At 48.2% G+C, this 16241-nt stretch overlaps 1 protein-coding gene across 1 annotated transcript; it reads right to left on the reverse strand.

Moving 5' to 3' along the window:
- Positions 1 to 6319: 6319 nt before the first annotated feature.
- On the reverse strand, positions 6320 to 12181 carry LOC144724405 (transcriptional activator protein Pur-alpha-like). The gene has a single exon (XM_078603500.1). The coding sequence runs from the start codon at positions 12169 to 12171 to the stop codon at positions 11173 to 11175; it is 999 nt and encodes a 332-aa protein (XP_078459626.1). The 5' UTR covers positions 12172 to 12181; the 3' UTR covers positions 6320 to 11172.
- Between the last annotated feature and the right edge of the window lie 4060 nt (positions 12182 to 16241).

The raw sequence follows: 16241 nt of genomic DNA on the forward strand, positions 1-16241 counted from the left end.
GTTTTCGCAAGGGATCCTCAAAGACAGGTGTCTTTGCCAAGGAAGTCCATAAAAGGGACTTCTGGACGGAATGTCACAGTTATATCCCCTGCCCGGGAGCTCCACCTGTCCCCCCCCCCACCCCAAATATATTTTCTCTCTTGAACGATTTTGCAAACTAAATATCGTGGACTGTTGGCAGAATGTCGATCGCTCGCTTGCTCAATTCCAAACAGCCTCTCTCACCTGAGCCGCAAAAGTTCCTTCTACCTTGGATACCATTGATAATTCTAGATTTGAAGCTTTCGTGACTGCAAGGAATCATCTTCTTAGGTTTTTTCGGTAAAGTCACGTAGAAAGTAAAATAAAATAAAAACAAAAATCACGACGTTTCGAAGGCAACACAAGTCTCCGTCACCTGATGACGGAGACTTGTGTTGCCTCCGAAACGTCGTGATTTTTGTTTTTATTTTATTTTACTTTCTACGTGACTTTACCGAAAAAACCTAAGAAGACCATTGATAATATTGACTCTTTGCATGTCATCGGCTACGCTTGTTTTAATACTGGAACGTCATTTTAATGCTTTGGGCTGGATCTCGATCAAGAGCCACGTGACTTTATTTTCGCCAAACACAGAGCAAGACATGATTTAACGCAAATGCTGTAGAACGGTTAACTGCAAAAAACTCTTTACTTGCGATAATAATAAAATAATGAAGTTATAGCAATGTTAATCTATTTATCCAGTGCCAACTAAGCTGTATTTTGTATGTGGGGCGAAAATCCGGGTCCTCGGAGAAATCCCCACGCATATGAGACCGTGACTCTCCAAGGGCCACACAGATGGGCACATAAACCCACTGGCTGTACTGCCACCTCGTTGGCCACCGGGAGATGATGGCTTGCTCAAGGCGAGGCACCCCTGGATTATTCGCATTGCAGTAGCATGCAAACAGGCCATGAAGGTTTGAGCAAAATAAAATAACCGTATGGGATGAGTTTGTGTAAAACTGCACTAAAATTGGACTATTAACTGTTCCCTCCTCCTGCCATCCCCCTCCCACCAGCTCCCCTCGTTGTCATGCCAATGAGGCCTTTCAATGACCCTGGACTACACCATACATGCACAAGGATTACATTTTTTGATGACATTGTGGATTTTTCAGATTTTTTTTTTGGTGTTGTTGTTTTGTGTGTGTGTGTGCGTGCATGCACATTCATGACGGGCTCAAAGGCAAACTCGAATGAAACAAAAATGTCCGTCAATAACGTTCACAGATCCCCCTTTTCGCACGGAATAACTGAAACCATTTTTCAATTCGTTCGAGTGAGCGAGGATCACTTAACGTCACTGTCACAACGTAAACAAAAAAATAAACACATTCGTCAATAAAACATTTACTTGAACAAAAAATATATATACAATAGGCGACATTACGGGCAATGCCCAATCCTCATAGCACGTGAATTGAGTGGCGAGAGGAGGCAGAGCTAATGAGACAGCGCATAACGTCATGGGGCCTTATGAGAATTATATTCTTAAAATGTTTTCTGATGACCCTCGTGTTTAAATAGGCATACGAACAGTTACACTCACAGTAGCTATTGAGTAACACACTCCGTGAACGATCAAAACGTACCACTAAATAAAATCGCTAAATATTTATATCACATTGTCAAAACGTTTTCACAATGCAGGGGGAGCCCACGCTTTGCACCCACGGTGCCCTGGTACAAAATGCGCACACGCCAAGTGGCATCGCGGCTTGCCGAGATGCCGCTTGGCGCTGCAATGCGCTCGTATTCGGGTTACATAACTTGACCTGCTATCTCTCGCACGGCTATTAGGCACGAATCCCACACCTCTCCAAGCTGCTCCCATTTAGCCAGCCCGTTCGAAAGGACTGCAGCACAATCCATGCATTTCCACGAAGGTGGTTGACTTTGTATGACTGACAAATTTTAAACATTTATTTTTGCAAAGTCGGTCGTTTTACCACAAATTTTTATTCCATTGACCTGTGAACCGTGCTCCGTCTAAGCAAATCGTACACCTCTGCATCCCAACACTTGTACGTGGTGGCGGCGTTTACATTATTATACTAACCAGAGGGTCAAATCGGACTTCCAAATACCTTCGGCAGGCCACAAATGATCACAGGCCTCGGTCACTTTTATCCTTGCAGCAATAGGTCCTGGCAATGGCAGCAGTTACCGAGCGCGCTAATATCAGAAACACAGTGGCGCCAGGTCAAATATATCCCCCGCTAATGGTAGTTCCCAATTAGTGCCGCCAAGATGCTTGCAGTGACCTTTTCCAAGTGGTAGGCCTCACCTGGCCACGGACCGTGTGTATTTATGCTGAACTTCTTTCGCACCATACGTAGCCAACTGCGCTAATCGGAGGTGTGGGATTAGAAATGCACCGATTATGGATTGGCGGGTAGAGTTCCAGCACCCGTGCCGTAGGTTCTCCACCCTGGTTCTAAATCCAAACCATTCCGTCGTGCAGGGGGGGGGGGGGGGGCATAGTACCTCATTTGCACGTCCCTTCACCTGCGAGGTCGTCGCGAGCTCGAAATCTTTGGCCTCTTTGGCACCGCCCGAAGCTCGAGTCACGGCCACTCGCACCGTCCTCTGTGTGCAACGCTTGCCTAGGGACAGGCACCAGCAGGCATGCAGAGTTACCCCAACGCCAGTGGCACAAGCAACCTGCGCACGGTCACTGGAGGGGCGCTTGAACCACAGTGACCTGCACCCAAGTTACTCTGGATCAGCACGGCGCGAGCTTTCATTTTAAGCCGACCTCTCAGAATGGAACTCGTCACCGATTACCGCACCTCAATTAGACATAATACAGTCTCATTGTGCACAGCAAGCCATGGGGATCGCGTGTCCATTTGACCAATTTCCAAAAACCACCGTGCATTGTTGTGGGTTAACACTTAAGCGAGTGTCCACGTTTGATTAGTAGGGTAACCGCCATTTGATTTTCTATCAGCGAGATGATGGATCGCTGATAATCGTGCCGAGAGCCCTGTTTGATGAGCTCTTACAAACAGTGCCCAACATGGTCGTAGGTAGTGGCAGTCACTAATTGCAGTCACTAATTGCAGGCGCGGTACGAGGAGGTGACCATGCACAGCGCAACTTGGCTTCCAGTGGCTGACGTGGCCTGACCTTCGCATGGGCGGCTGCGGATGTCACATTTCGATTAATGAGCACGGGGAAGACAGGCCACACAGGGAAGGGCTCTTCAACAAATGGAGATATAGGATTTGTTTTTGGGCTTCACTGGGATCTTTGGCTGGCCGGGGCGAAGGAACGTTGTTTTTAGGGGTTGTTGTTTTTTTTTACTGCACAGATGAACTCGGAAATTTGACGAGTGCTGAAAACCAACGGTGACTTTAAAAGGTATTTCTCTCAAGACTTCTTGAACAAGTTGGTGGAATCAAAGAGTACATCATCACGTGGACTTTGAAACTGAAAACAATGTAGGGTAAATGTGCGATTAAAAAAACACATCAATTCTAACTTGCACTTGCACACTGGCTACTTAGGCGGCAGTCTAAAAGTCAAATGGGTTCGCTTCTCGTTCTCGTATTACTGGCATTATCGATTAAATGACTTCCTTAACTAGGTGAGATCCCATTGAGCTTCTTGTAAACGATTTTCATCGGCAGTTCAAGAGTACACTGCCCATGGCGACGCGTTTTGGCGATTACATTGTACAAATTACTGGGAGGTCGTGGGAATCAAATTTGAAATGTTCCAGTGAAGGGCGCACTGACCGCTAAAAGATGTCTGGCCCTCGCAGACATCACGGTTGACTGTAAAGGAGATGTTAAAGACTCCTCTGCAGCGCATGAGAGCGCCATGCGTTGACATCACGGGACAAGCTGTACACAAGTTTGTGCACCGAGCTGTGAAGACGTCAGTTCAGGTCATTTGCATGAACAGGCTACATGTACAATTACCCATGTACACTGCGGTATTAATATTCACAATTAAAAAAAATGTTAATCAGACAATGTCAAACTTAAAAATGATTTAATACACAGTAGATAACACACGTGTTTGGGTAATGTGTAATTACCAAACATGACCACGAATGCACTACAGGGATGTACATGATGAAAGTAAAATATATTCTCATGCCATTACTATTCTATTGTGTACATTCTTTGGTTCTTTTCGGTTTTTGTTGCTATTTCTTTTATGCCTGATGATGATTGCTTGTGTTGCAATCGAAACGTCGTAATATGTTATTTTATTTTAATTTATTATTTTATTTTTAGACGTGACTTAACCGAAAAGAACCAAAGAATAATTCCTGCAGTCACGAAAAGCTCCTAAATTAATATTGTGTACATGGTCTGTTCATAAATAGTAATTCGTTGTAGCCTGGTGGAAGTTTCCCCTGGCCAGATATATACTCTAATCTCGGCAGAAAGAGGCAACCTCTCATGGTGTACGTGGGCTAAATAGTAAACATAGCTCGGATGGCTCAGCCCACGTCACGACAAAATGCAGTCGAATGCCTCGTCGATGTTTTTACAAGGCATTTCGACCGCGGAACAGAGAGAAACCCGACGCAAAATTAGCACGCACGGGATGGTGCCACAAGTCTCAAACGCCAGCCCGGCAATTTATTCCCGGCCGATATCCTTCAACGAGCACGGCAGCCGCTTGCGGTGCAAGAAAGCCCCAACCCCGAGTTGGATAACTTCTTGAAACTTAACGCGGGAGGTAAACGTTGCTCGGCGCGAGCCTCGACGGCACATCGGCACCGATCATGCAGTGGCAAACGATGCTCCCAAAGCCTTTGTGACGATCCACAATGCCCCTTACGTACCCAAGAAAGCCTCGCCAAGATTCAAGACTTTTCCAGGGGGGAGGGAGTCCTGCATCGGAACTTTCGATAAATACTGGTTAACGGGCGTTTTGCTTCACGTGGACGGAAATCAGAGCAACCGGAGAATACCTACACATTTGAGGGAGTGATGCTTAGCACAGCCATCTCCTGGACACCACAACACCTGCCAAGCCCTGGTGATCACCCATCCATGTACTAACCAGCCTCAAGTCTGCTTAGCTTCCAAGATCTGAATAAATGAAGTGCATTTGCAGCAATTTGGTACGACGCTGCATTTCATGACTGCGGTGCCTGGGAACGACAGCACGGAGCGATTGTGAACATCTCTCAACAATATGCAAATCCACTGCTGGATAAAGGCTGCCCATATGTTGGTCATAGGTACTGTATTTAACATGTAGGCTTTCGCGACCAATATTATCCGCAATAAGTTTTTTTGGTTAAATCGCGTAAATATAAATGTGTCGTTAAACCCGCCAGCACCCGAGACAGCCAATCGGTAAGGGTTGTCACGTAAACAGAACGTGGCAATTCGTTACTAGTTCAGCAGTGTGTTGGAGAGTAAAATCCACAACATTGTAAATTCTAAGGTACCGTAGTGTTGGACCATACTTCACCATAATAGTGAGTGCGGCTTGGTAAAGTTGGCGGGTGCCAGGACCGGTTTGGATATCGCTCGCCAAGGGCGCGCACCATTGCTGGGAACTGAACTTAGGTCACTGGAATTTGCAGCGCAGCGTACGAACCTCTGTGCCACCGTTCCTCCTCAACGAGCGACTTTCACGTAAACATAGCGTATGGGAGACATGCACGTTGTCTACGTATTACAGCGGACAGACTGTGCGAAAAGAAACAAGTGACACACGTTAACGCACAGCGGGAGTCAACCTACGGAGACTGGCCCTCATCTTTGGAATGTGGAATTTCCACTGCTGACTCAGGGCTACCAATGGAGAAGAATGCCATGCAAACGCACTTCGTCGGGAAACGACTATTGAAGACGCGCATATGTAAACCGTTAAATCTGTTGTGCAATAGCACTTATTTTAATGTAATATCCTGAGCGACACCCTCCTGGGGGTCTTGCAATTCAGTGAGGCTTCCTTGGATAATATACTGTACAGCATGCGTATATATTTGGTACACGTCGTTGTAGATTTTGCATACATGTGCGTCTTGTAAGGGAAATAAAAGACCGCTTTGGCACTTCCACAGGGTCACAGCGAGACCCACTTGAGGCTGTAATTGCTCGTGTGTGCGCACTCACGTCCAGGGCCTGTGAACCACGGTCAAACCTGGACGCACCCGCCCTGCCCCTGGCTGGGACACACACTGAGCCCTTGCGGAGGCTCATATAGCTGAAAACGTTGGGCCCTTCTCACCGCTGTGCCTCCCTTTGCCAGCATACACCGGTTCCGTACGCTCTCCCTGACTCAAACAAAAAGCGGCAAGACAGTAACATTGGTTATCAGTGCAGTGTATTTTGTTTGTATCTTTGCAAAGACTGGCCAAACGTCTGTAAGTCGTAAAAACACAATATTTACGATACATGCAGAAGTCCTTGATGCAAGTATGCATGTACATACGATATCTTATGCCAACATTGAACAATGGGGTCAGCGGACAAAACCGACTGCAGAGGACATCGACAGAAGCACCAACTTCCTGCAAGAAAGCAATTGTCATTACGGTTGACTTCAAAAGTATTTACCGATGAAAAGGCTCCATGGCTTATCGTTATTAGAACAAAAAATTAAACTAGCAGACAAGGTGCACTGGTTTTTTTTTGCAGCAGCAGAGGTTTACCAAGGTTTGAGACAGACATTTTTTTTAGATTGCATTCGTGCTTTTTGAGTTAGCCCTTGGTTCTAAAACGGCACAATTATTTTTCAGAACCAGAAATCAATGACACCAGTGTGAGCAATGTGGTACTGCTTTAGCATAAACACACTGGGCTTCATTAACAGTCAGGCTTAGGTCAATCCATTTTCCCATACCTAGTTTTATATGACGAGTAGAAGAAATTGTATCGGGAATTCATTTAAAAATTAATAGCATCTTATGACGAATCTCATACGCCATCGTCGGCCGGAAATTTGCCTGTGAGGATCCACGTTATCATTTTGTTTTTCAATTAAACCGCTATCAGCCTTGTAAATATTTGACGACAAAATATGCCAACAATTTTGACCAGAGGAACAGGGAAAGAGAATGGAGTCGTTGGCTCCAAGCTATTTCCTGCTGAATACACGATGCAGGAATGCAACGCGGTGATTTCATTACTGGAAATGTTTTAGCGACTGTAAATTAACGAGGGTTTAAAGTCCCTGTTACAAATGAACGGGTCACAATGAACGGCACATTAAAGTCATTAAAATTGCGTCACTTCCAATGAAATATCACTACCAGGGTATGAAAACAATTCAGTAATTTTTACGCGAGGATTTCAATATTCGTATAAAACAAATGTAATGTTTCCCTCTGGATCTTTAATCATGCGAATCAATAAAATAATTAATGATCATTTTCCAATTCAAAATCACTTCTGCTCGCCATGATTTATCTTCATCCGAGACAAATATAAAAACTTGCGATCATGTCAAGGTTTCTTTTCTTCCAAAAAGTGCCAAGGGTACAACACATTGTGTGGGTTTCACCAGTGCACGAAACACACATTCAACAACTTGAACTCAAAGCATCGACAGTTTTAACAAGCGTTGGAAAAGAAGCTTTGGGTTAAACCACGAAAATGCTGTACAGTACTGATTATAATCTCCCCCTTTTAATTTTGCTTAGCTCACACACAGGCACGTCCAGCTTGCGTTGAAAACTGCAGAAGGTGCATGCGCCTCACACAGACCGATGACGAAAATAGGGTTTGGTGTGTATTCTTTTTTAATAAAAAATAGCAGCATATAATCAGAACTTTCTTTCCACTGCTGCCTTCTCCATGGGCCTTTCAGGATTACAAGAATCACAATAATGGACTAGATTATGAAACCACCTTTTATATACTTTTTTGTTTTTTTAAGCTTTTTTTTGTTGTTTAATGGTCACACACCTGTACGCACACAAGATCACCCCACGGTAACACAAAGGTCGGGGATGCAATGCACTCTCATCATCAATCAGCCGTACAAATTTTCCAAACGAAACAATCGAAATGAAAAAAAAACAACCGCAGAAAACCACCTTCTACTTACTCAATGCAACCAAAAAGCAGTACAGCAAAATGCAACCTCTCCCAGGGGCAGTCAACAACCAGGGGGTGGGCGTTATATGCAGTCGTTGCCATCTGCACCACCAAACCAATGCCCCCCCCACCTCCCAAAAAAAAAAGGCCACTTGAAGCTTTGCCAAAGCAACCCGTGGTCCCTGTCAGCCGTTTTAATGCAAACATATTTAGCACCATGGTTGTATTATAACACAGTGGCAAGCCGAATCGGCGTCAATGCACGAAACGAGCCGATTGCCCCCTGCTTATTAATCGATTGCAGCCCGAGTCTGGTCCAGTTAACTGCCTAGGAGAAAACAAAATAACCCCCCCTCCCCTCGTAATCATAATAACAACCCAGTAGTGCACTCCTAACTTGTGATGGGTTCAACAAAAAAATTATATTGCATCTCTTTTCATTCGTGACACAATTGGGATGTGCACCTCGCGGGGAAAAAATGACATCTAAATGACCGTAACCAATTGTTTTGTATCTGTTTTTTTTCTCTACGGACGTGGGAAATGTGTTGTGTTCACCGTTGCTTTTTGGACAGATGGGGTTAACTGTGCATTGGTACGACTGTCATAGAGCATCCACCCCATCCAAATCATAACCTACGGTCAATGAAAGCCTCGGCGTATTCGAGGTTATTTTGCATTTAAATTTAGACCATGGACTGCAATTATAATTTTTTGTGTTTTTTTAATGCAAAACTAAAAATAGTTTCAAACTTTTATGCAATATTTTCCTTTAAAATATTCCTCAATCTCTGTTGTGCTACATTCCAAATGGAAAAAAGCCTCGATTGTAGACTCCATTACACATATAATTATGTATATAATCTAATGCTCTCTTTTCATCTGCAAATATTCAATTGCTCTTACATTTACAGTACAAAATTTTATTTTAGGGAAATAAAACGCTTAGTACAAGAAATGTTATATTTCTTTTTCGTCAAGTAGGAAAAACAGTTCTTATCAACGTCTTACTTAGTATATAGCAGCTGTTACCGATGTGTGTGGCTTTCTCGACAGCGGATATAGAGACCAGAGGTGGATACACATTTTGCAATGACCTATTTTTTTGTTGTATATATATTTCAACTGATTTAAATGCAGATGGATGGGTGGGTTACAGCTCTACGAGTGGTTTTCATCAAATTCGCTGCTGCTGGCTGTTGAGAGTTGTAGTTTTACCTATCAATTGAATAGTCTAAGTCTGGAACAGTTCAAGTGCCGGCATTTTTTTGTGTAATTTTTCGTTTTTTTATATTTTTTTGTTATTTCCTTAATATATTTTTTTTCTTTAATAAACTCAAGTGATGACGGATCTGCTAGGCTAAACAGTCCCGGGGCAAAGCGGGGCCTGGGAAAAGGGAAAGTATGGGTGCCTTGGGGGTGTTGGGTAGGTTAAGTAATGGGGCCTTTAGGGGGGAAAAAAGCCTCTCCACTGGGAGAGAGAGGTAGGGAGCGTGGGTTGAGGAAAAAGGCCAAAGTTGACTTCTAATTCAGCCAAATACTTATTCCAACAAGAGGTCACACGCCGGCGTCTTAGCGGAGGACAAAATTGGCTACATTTAGAGCCCCAAGGGTTAAATTTGGACCTTTTGACTTCTCCGAATATGTAGCTGCAGATTGGGCCTCCTGTTCTGCAAGCGAAGGTTGAGGTGCCAAATAAGAAGCCAGCTTCCGTGCCTCGCATGAGAATAAGGTTTGGTGGCGGACTTGAGGAGCCAACTGCAGTCTTGTCCAAGGCGGCCGAATAAAAAGCCAAATTGGCCTCTCATTCGCACAAGGTGGTAACGGCAGCCTAATACGAAGCCAACTTCGGCTTCTTAGACTCGAATAAGGTGGCCGACTACAAAGCCATCTTCGGCCTCAAGGTTAAGGGCAGGGGAGGGGAAAGTGACAGTCGGAGAGAAAGTGAGAGACATTGGGAAAGTTGTAGTGGTGGTGTAAAGGGGTGTCGCGGTTGAGGAGGGCGGATATGGGACAACACATTGAGGTGGATTACAGGTGACGAGGGAAGTGAGAGAATTAGGCACGCTCGTTGTTGAAGTGTGCTAGGGTGTTACAAGCAGGGAGACACGCACTCGTAATACAGTATTGAGAGGTTGGGTGCCATCGACGAGAGGGGTGAGAAAGTGACAACCTTAACAGAGTGAATCGGGGTGATACAAGCGGGCAGAAGAATGACACAAGACACGCGATGTTGGAAACGCGTGCTGGAGTTTAGCGTTAGCAGCATTTGATGTTGTGGCTAAGCGAATTTCTGGGGGCAGCGAGTTGGGGAGGCGATTAGATTGTGTGGGTGAGTTTGGAGTTATGCTGGATGGGTAGATTTCGAGTGGGATTGGGTGAGCATTGAGTTCAAAGGGCATGGGCAGGTTTCGTTAGATGTTTTGAATTCGTCTGGAGATGGGTGGGTTTGGTTTTGTATGTATTTAGAGTGGAATGACAAGGTGGGTTTAGAATAGGAAAGCGCCCAACACAGGTTTAAAGTCGAGCGGGTTTACAGTGGGGTTATGGATTTTGAGCAGGAGGTAACCTTAGACGAGTTCGTGATTTGTGGGATTATAGTGTCTGAGAGTTGGATGGAATTCTGGAGAGGTGGTGTTAAGAGTGGGAAGGAGCTGGGGGGGGGGTTAGTGGAAGGAAATTAGGACTTAGCACGCGGTGAGTTTCGAGTGTAGAGGAAACTTGGTGAGTGTAAGGTTGCATGAGATTAAGAGCGTGAAGGGGTTGGGTAAGGGGTTTAGCGTTAGGTGGGTTTCGAGTGGAACTGGGTAGGTTTACAGTAGGACGAGTTTAGTAGATTGCGAGTTTAATTCATTAACGATAGAGCCGGTTACATCTGCTTAAGTAGGTGGAGTTGACAATCGCGAGGGTGGTGGTTGGTGGTGGTGAACTCAGAGTGGGTGTACACATCTGGGTAGCGGCTTTAAACTTCGGCGTGAACCAGGAGTGATGCTGAGGGTGGTGGGGTGGTGGTGGAGGAGGCTGAGGGCGAGGTGGTGGTGGAGGAGATTGAGGGCGAGGTGGTGGCGGAAAGTGGGGACGAGACAATGGATGGAGGCAGGGGGGCACGGTCACCACCGAGTCAATCTTCCTCTCCATCATCATCGCCTGCCTCCTCCTCTTCCTCCTGGGGCAGATGCTCGGCTCTCTTCTCACGTTGCTTGTCGTGGATTTTGCGCATCTCGTCGGCGTAGCGGCTGAACGTGGCGCCGAACTTGGCCCACGCCTTGAGCGGCACCGTGATGGAGTTGCGGTAGCTGGGCTTCACCTCGCTCACACGCATGAACACGCCGTACTTGTTGGAGCCCACGTCGAAGAAGAAGCGCTTGTTATCCACCGTCACCGCCGTGCCCTCTGGCAGCTCCGCGGGCTCCTCGTCCACGCCGAAGTCATCGATGAGCTTGGCAAGCGCGTCTCGGAACTCGATCATCCCCTGTGCCGGCAGGGCGATGGTCTGGCCCTGGGCACCCAGGCCGGGGCCCCGGCTCACGGTCTGGCGGACGCGCAGGAATCGCCCGCGCTGGTTCTCCTTGAGGTCCATGTAGTACTTTCTGTTCTCCCTCACCAGGAACTCGCTCTTGAGGGCACGGCGTGGCTCGTCAGGCTGCTGGAGCTGCTGCTGCTGGTGGTGGTGGGATTGGTGATGGTGGTGGAGCGAATCACCTCCGATACCGCCGCTGCTGCTGCTGCCGCCGCCGCCTCCTCCGCTTCCTCCTCCTCCTCCACTCATGCCGGAGCTGGGCCCGAGCTGCGCGTAGTGCTCGATGAAGTCGCCCAGGTAGTCTCGGAACTCGACGGCCACGGACATGGAGAGCGTGAGGCGGCTCTTGCTGCCGCCCGCGCCAACCTCGGCGATCTTGAGGAAGCGGCCCTTGGCGTTCTGCTTCACGTCCAGGTAAAAGCGCTTGTTCTGGATGTCGACGCGCTTCGACGCCAACTCCTGCGTCTCCTGCTGCTGTTGCTGCATCATCATCCCGCCTCCCGATGAGGACGCGGGGCCCGTGCCGGCAACAAGGCCGCCGCCACCACCGCTGCCCGTCGCCCCCTGCTCGCTGCCACTGTCCCTGTCCGCCATCATCATTGCCGTCTTCCCAAGCCCCTCCCCTCGCAGCCCCCCCCCCCTGCCCCCCCTCCCCCCTCTCCAGCCCCGCCCCTCGGACAACTCCGTGTCACTCGGCTCACGATTGGTCGGCGGCGCCGCGAGCTCGGCGGCTGGACCAATGGCCGTTGAGCTTTCAAAGGGGCGCGTGACGGTTTGGCAAAGGGGCGGAGACGAACCCCGGGGGGGTGGGAGGGGGGGGCTTTTTTGACCCCCCCCCTCCCCGCGGACACTCAACTCGCTTCAAACGACGAATCGGTGCGACGGTTATTGCCGACGTGGATAGACGACGCTTCCCATTGGTCGGTGGGACCGCGTTTAGGTGACGTCAGAACGGATCAGAGCCAATCGTAGCACGCGGCTTTGAGAGCGAGGCGCCACTTTTTTTATTTCTCCTCCCCCCCACACCGGCTAACCCCGCCCCCCTCTCTCAACACAAGGACCCCAACAGGGGGCGGGGTGCCTTTACATAACGCAACTCATGATTGGTGGAGCAGGCACGCGCGGTCGTGACGTAAGGCCCCCGCAAACACGACACCCAATCACAAGAGGCGGTGTTGGCGCCGTCAACCCCCCCTTCATAACCAATCCCCCCCCGTGCTTCTAGGAAGACCCGCTGCGATTGGTCCTATTAGGTTACAGTTTGACGTCACGCGGGGGGTGGCAGGGGGGGTGAGTTTTGTCCAATCAGAGCGAGGCTTTTTCAACCGGAGCCGGAGAATCGAAGCGGCGAGAGGGCGGGGCATTAAAATTTGCCCAGCGGTGGATGAGTAGCTCCACCCCCTCCCCGCGTCACGTGGGTTGTTCGCGCCCCGCCCCCATTGCCCCCCCCAACCCCTCCCTTTCAATATGTAAATGAGACGAAGCGCGCGCGTGCGTTGTGGGAAGTGCTCCGCGGGGGTCACGTGACGTCTGCTCCGGCGGGTCAGAGCCTCATTTGCATACGAGACTGCAGTGACCCTCCCCCCACCGTCTCCCATCTTCTCTCGCTGCAATGCACTCAACAAGGGCATTGCAATGCAAAAGCTGCATTGCAATTGCTGTACGGTGGACTTGACTTGTTCGCCCTTTCGTATGGCTGATGTAGACACAGAGCAGAGCGACAAATGGCAATTTCACATTTCGGGTGGTCTAGCCGGATGGTAACCACGTGGGGAGCGTTTCACGATTAATTTATTTGGTACTAGCCCTGTGAGCCATGCGGCTCTTAAGTCGGGTGCAACCGCAACAAACATTGCCCCTTGTGATGTCTCCTTCGTATTTGTGGATCGGGGCATTGCGTCGTTACTTTGTGTGTGTTGTGCGGTCTGTTCTGACCCATTGGACAGACCCACGAGGTGCAATGACTGAACACAGCTTACAAGTCTGGCTGTCGCCTGATGATGCTGGTTGCAATTACTGGCGAAACGTTGTACTCAGATTGTAAATGTCGTGGCTTTGCTCTCCAACACACACACCGGTGTTGCTGTGCTAGTAACGAATTGGCATGTTCTGTTTACGTGACAAACCTTACGAATTGGCTGTGTCGGGTGGTGGCGGGTTTAACGACATTTACTCGATCTAACCTCCACAAAACCTGTATTATGGAGCTTACCTACCGCTTGACTGCTTGAAAAGTTGCTTTTGTTTCTGTAATCTCTGCGACACCTTTGACTCCTGTCACAAAAAAAATATCCAGCGGCATTTTCAGTTCTTAGCAACAAAAGGTAATTTGAGGTCACGTCTCAGGGTAGTGCGAAAAATCGGTGGCATTGGTACACCTCGATAGGGGCCGTCCATAAATGACGTCATGCACCTAGGCGGGGGGGGGGGGTCAGACATTTGTGATGATGTGTGACGAGGGGGGGGGGGGTGAGAAATGTGACGTCACATCAAAATGTGCAACTTTTAATAAATATAGACAACACGTTCTACTTAATTAAATATACTTTTTTATAAATGTTTTCTGCTACAATATCAAAGTGCAGCGGCACATTAAATACGCACTACAATGGCAATAGTTTAAAGTGATTTGAAGCATGTTTTATTTTTAAGGGGGGGGGACAGAGCTTTGTGACGTCATATTTGAGGGGGGGTCTGACTTTTTGTGACGTCCTGTGACGAAGGCGGGGAGGGATCAAAAATCGTCAAAATCGCGTGACGTCATTTATGGACGGCCCCATACGCCTTGACTTCGCCAGCCTGCACTGCATGATCAGCAGCGTGCGCGCTGAGCTGTGTTTAAATCGGTGTAGGGGGCTCTCATCCAGCAGTGGATTACAAGGGAGGCCTGGGTCACAAGCCAACTGTGGTACACCAAAGAAAGGGGTTGTTACATTTGCGAAGCATGCAGCAATACGAGATAAATACATGTGTAGTGGATTCAACGGAGTCACAGACGTACTTCTTGGAGGCAACACATTTATTAACACCAACACATAACACAAAGGGGATACTGCCCCTTTACCAAATAACCTAGGGTGGTGGACCACCAGGCTAACTACGCTAGTTACTGGGAGTAGCTACAATGGACAGGACCCTAGCTGGGGTCCTTGTCCACATGTTGGTGACTTCTTCTTGGACGTAGAACATAGATTGGAGATCTTCAGATGACGATAGCAATGCTGAACCCCGGTTCCTGTGTGGACCCGGTTTATATGCTGCTGGGTTGTGGCTGGCCCCGCCCTTGGCCACGACCACCTTCGAGAAACCTCTTGTCGTTTCTCGATCCTTCCCGTAGGACACGTGACCACCCCCTAGCCCCCACCTGGGGCCCTTGTGTAGATCTTACTGGTCACGTGCCTTCCAGGGTCAACCAGAGTGCCATGGCCTAGGGCAGGGGTGGGGAACCTTTTTTCTGCCAAGGGCCATTTGGATATGTATAACATCATTCACGGGCCATAAAAAATGATCAACTTAAAAATTAGCCTGTTATACTTGGTCAAACATTTAATTAACTCACCCCTAATGTGATGGGCTGGAACTACTTCTCTTTGGTGAGGCGTGTGATGTTAGCTGGTGTTGATGATGTTGCTACTCACAACTGCTTTTCCAGGTTTGCTCCTAGATTGATTGAATTTCGAGTCCCACCTGCGGTTGCCTTGGCAGGGCCAGATCAAATGATTTCACGGGCCTCCACGGCCGGCGGGCCGGACGTTCCCCACCCCTGGCCTAGGGTAACCTCATCCCATTACTGACACTCTCACATTCCCTGCTGTAGGAGTCAGCACTGCACGCCACGCGTGGTGCCACTGAGCGCTATCCCAGCGCTCACCGAGCCCCCTCTAGGGCTGGTACTACACCCACCTACGGGGTGTCCGCGATGACGGTGCATCGCACACCGTGCCTTGCTGGAGCCGGCATTACTCGGTGACATTCACGATGTCGCTACATACGTGATGTCCGCTATGTGAGTACATCGCACGCCGTGCCCCTCTGGGGCCGGCACCACACAGTGACAATAAAATACTTTTATAACTGACAGTTGCTTTAAAACCCCTTGAGTCCTTCAAAGATACAGCCATGCATTTACTACTATAGTTACCCAAGATTGCTTGTGTTGCAATCGAAACGTCGTATGCTATTATTTAATGTATTTTTCTTTCTACGTGACTTTACCGAAAGAACCAAAGCGTGTTACCCAAGAATGTCTGTGTGCAACGTACGTGACGTCACTCCACGTCGACCAGCCCCCCTCATTAATAATCATGAACAGGTTACGTCCTCCACATGGACCCACCCCTCATTAATAATCATGAGCGGGTGACGTCACTCCGCATGGAGAACCCCCCTCATTAATAATCATGAGCAGGTGACGTCACTCCACATAGAATAGCCCCCTTCATTAATAATCATGAACAGGTGATGTGCATGAATACATGGGGGGGGGGCGAGGCACCTCCTCCCCCCTCCTCGGCGTCAACTTACAACCCTCACTACAAAGGCAGAACCCTCACGTCACGCGATCTCCGTGACGCTGTTGAGACATCAAAGTAAAAAGGACGTCATGATGAACAAGGGATTATAACCTTTAAATGAAATAAGTCTGTGTCTCCGCGGCCTTACAAATTGCA

This window comes from Lampetra planeri, chromosome 20, assembly GCF_965212315.1.
Source record: "Lampetra planeri chromosome 20, kcLamPlan1.2.h2, whole genome shotgun sequence".
Classification (NCBI taxonomy): Eukaryota; Metazoa; Chordata; class Hyperoartia; order Petromyzontiformes; family Petromyzontidae; genus Lampetra; species Lampetra planeri.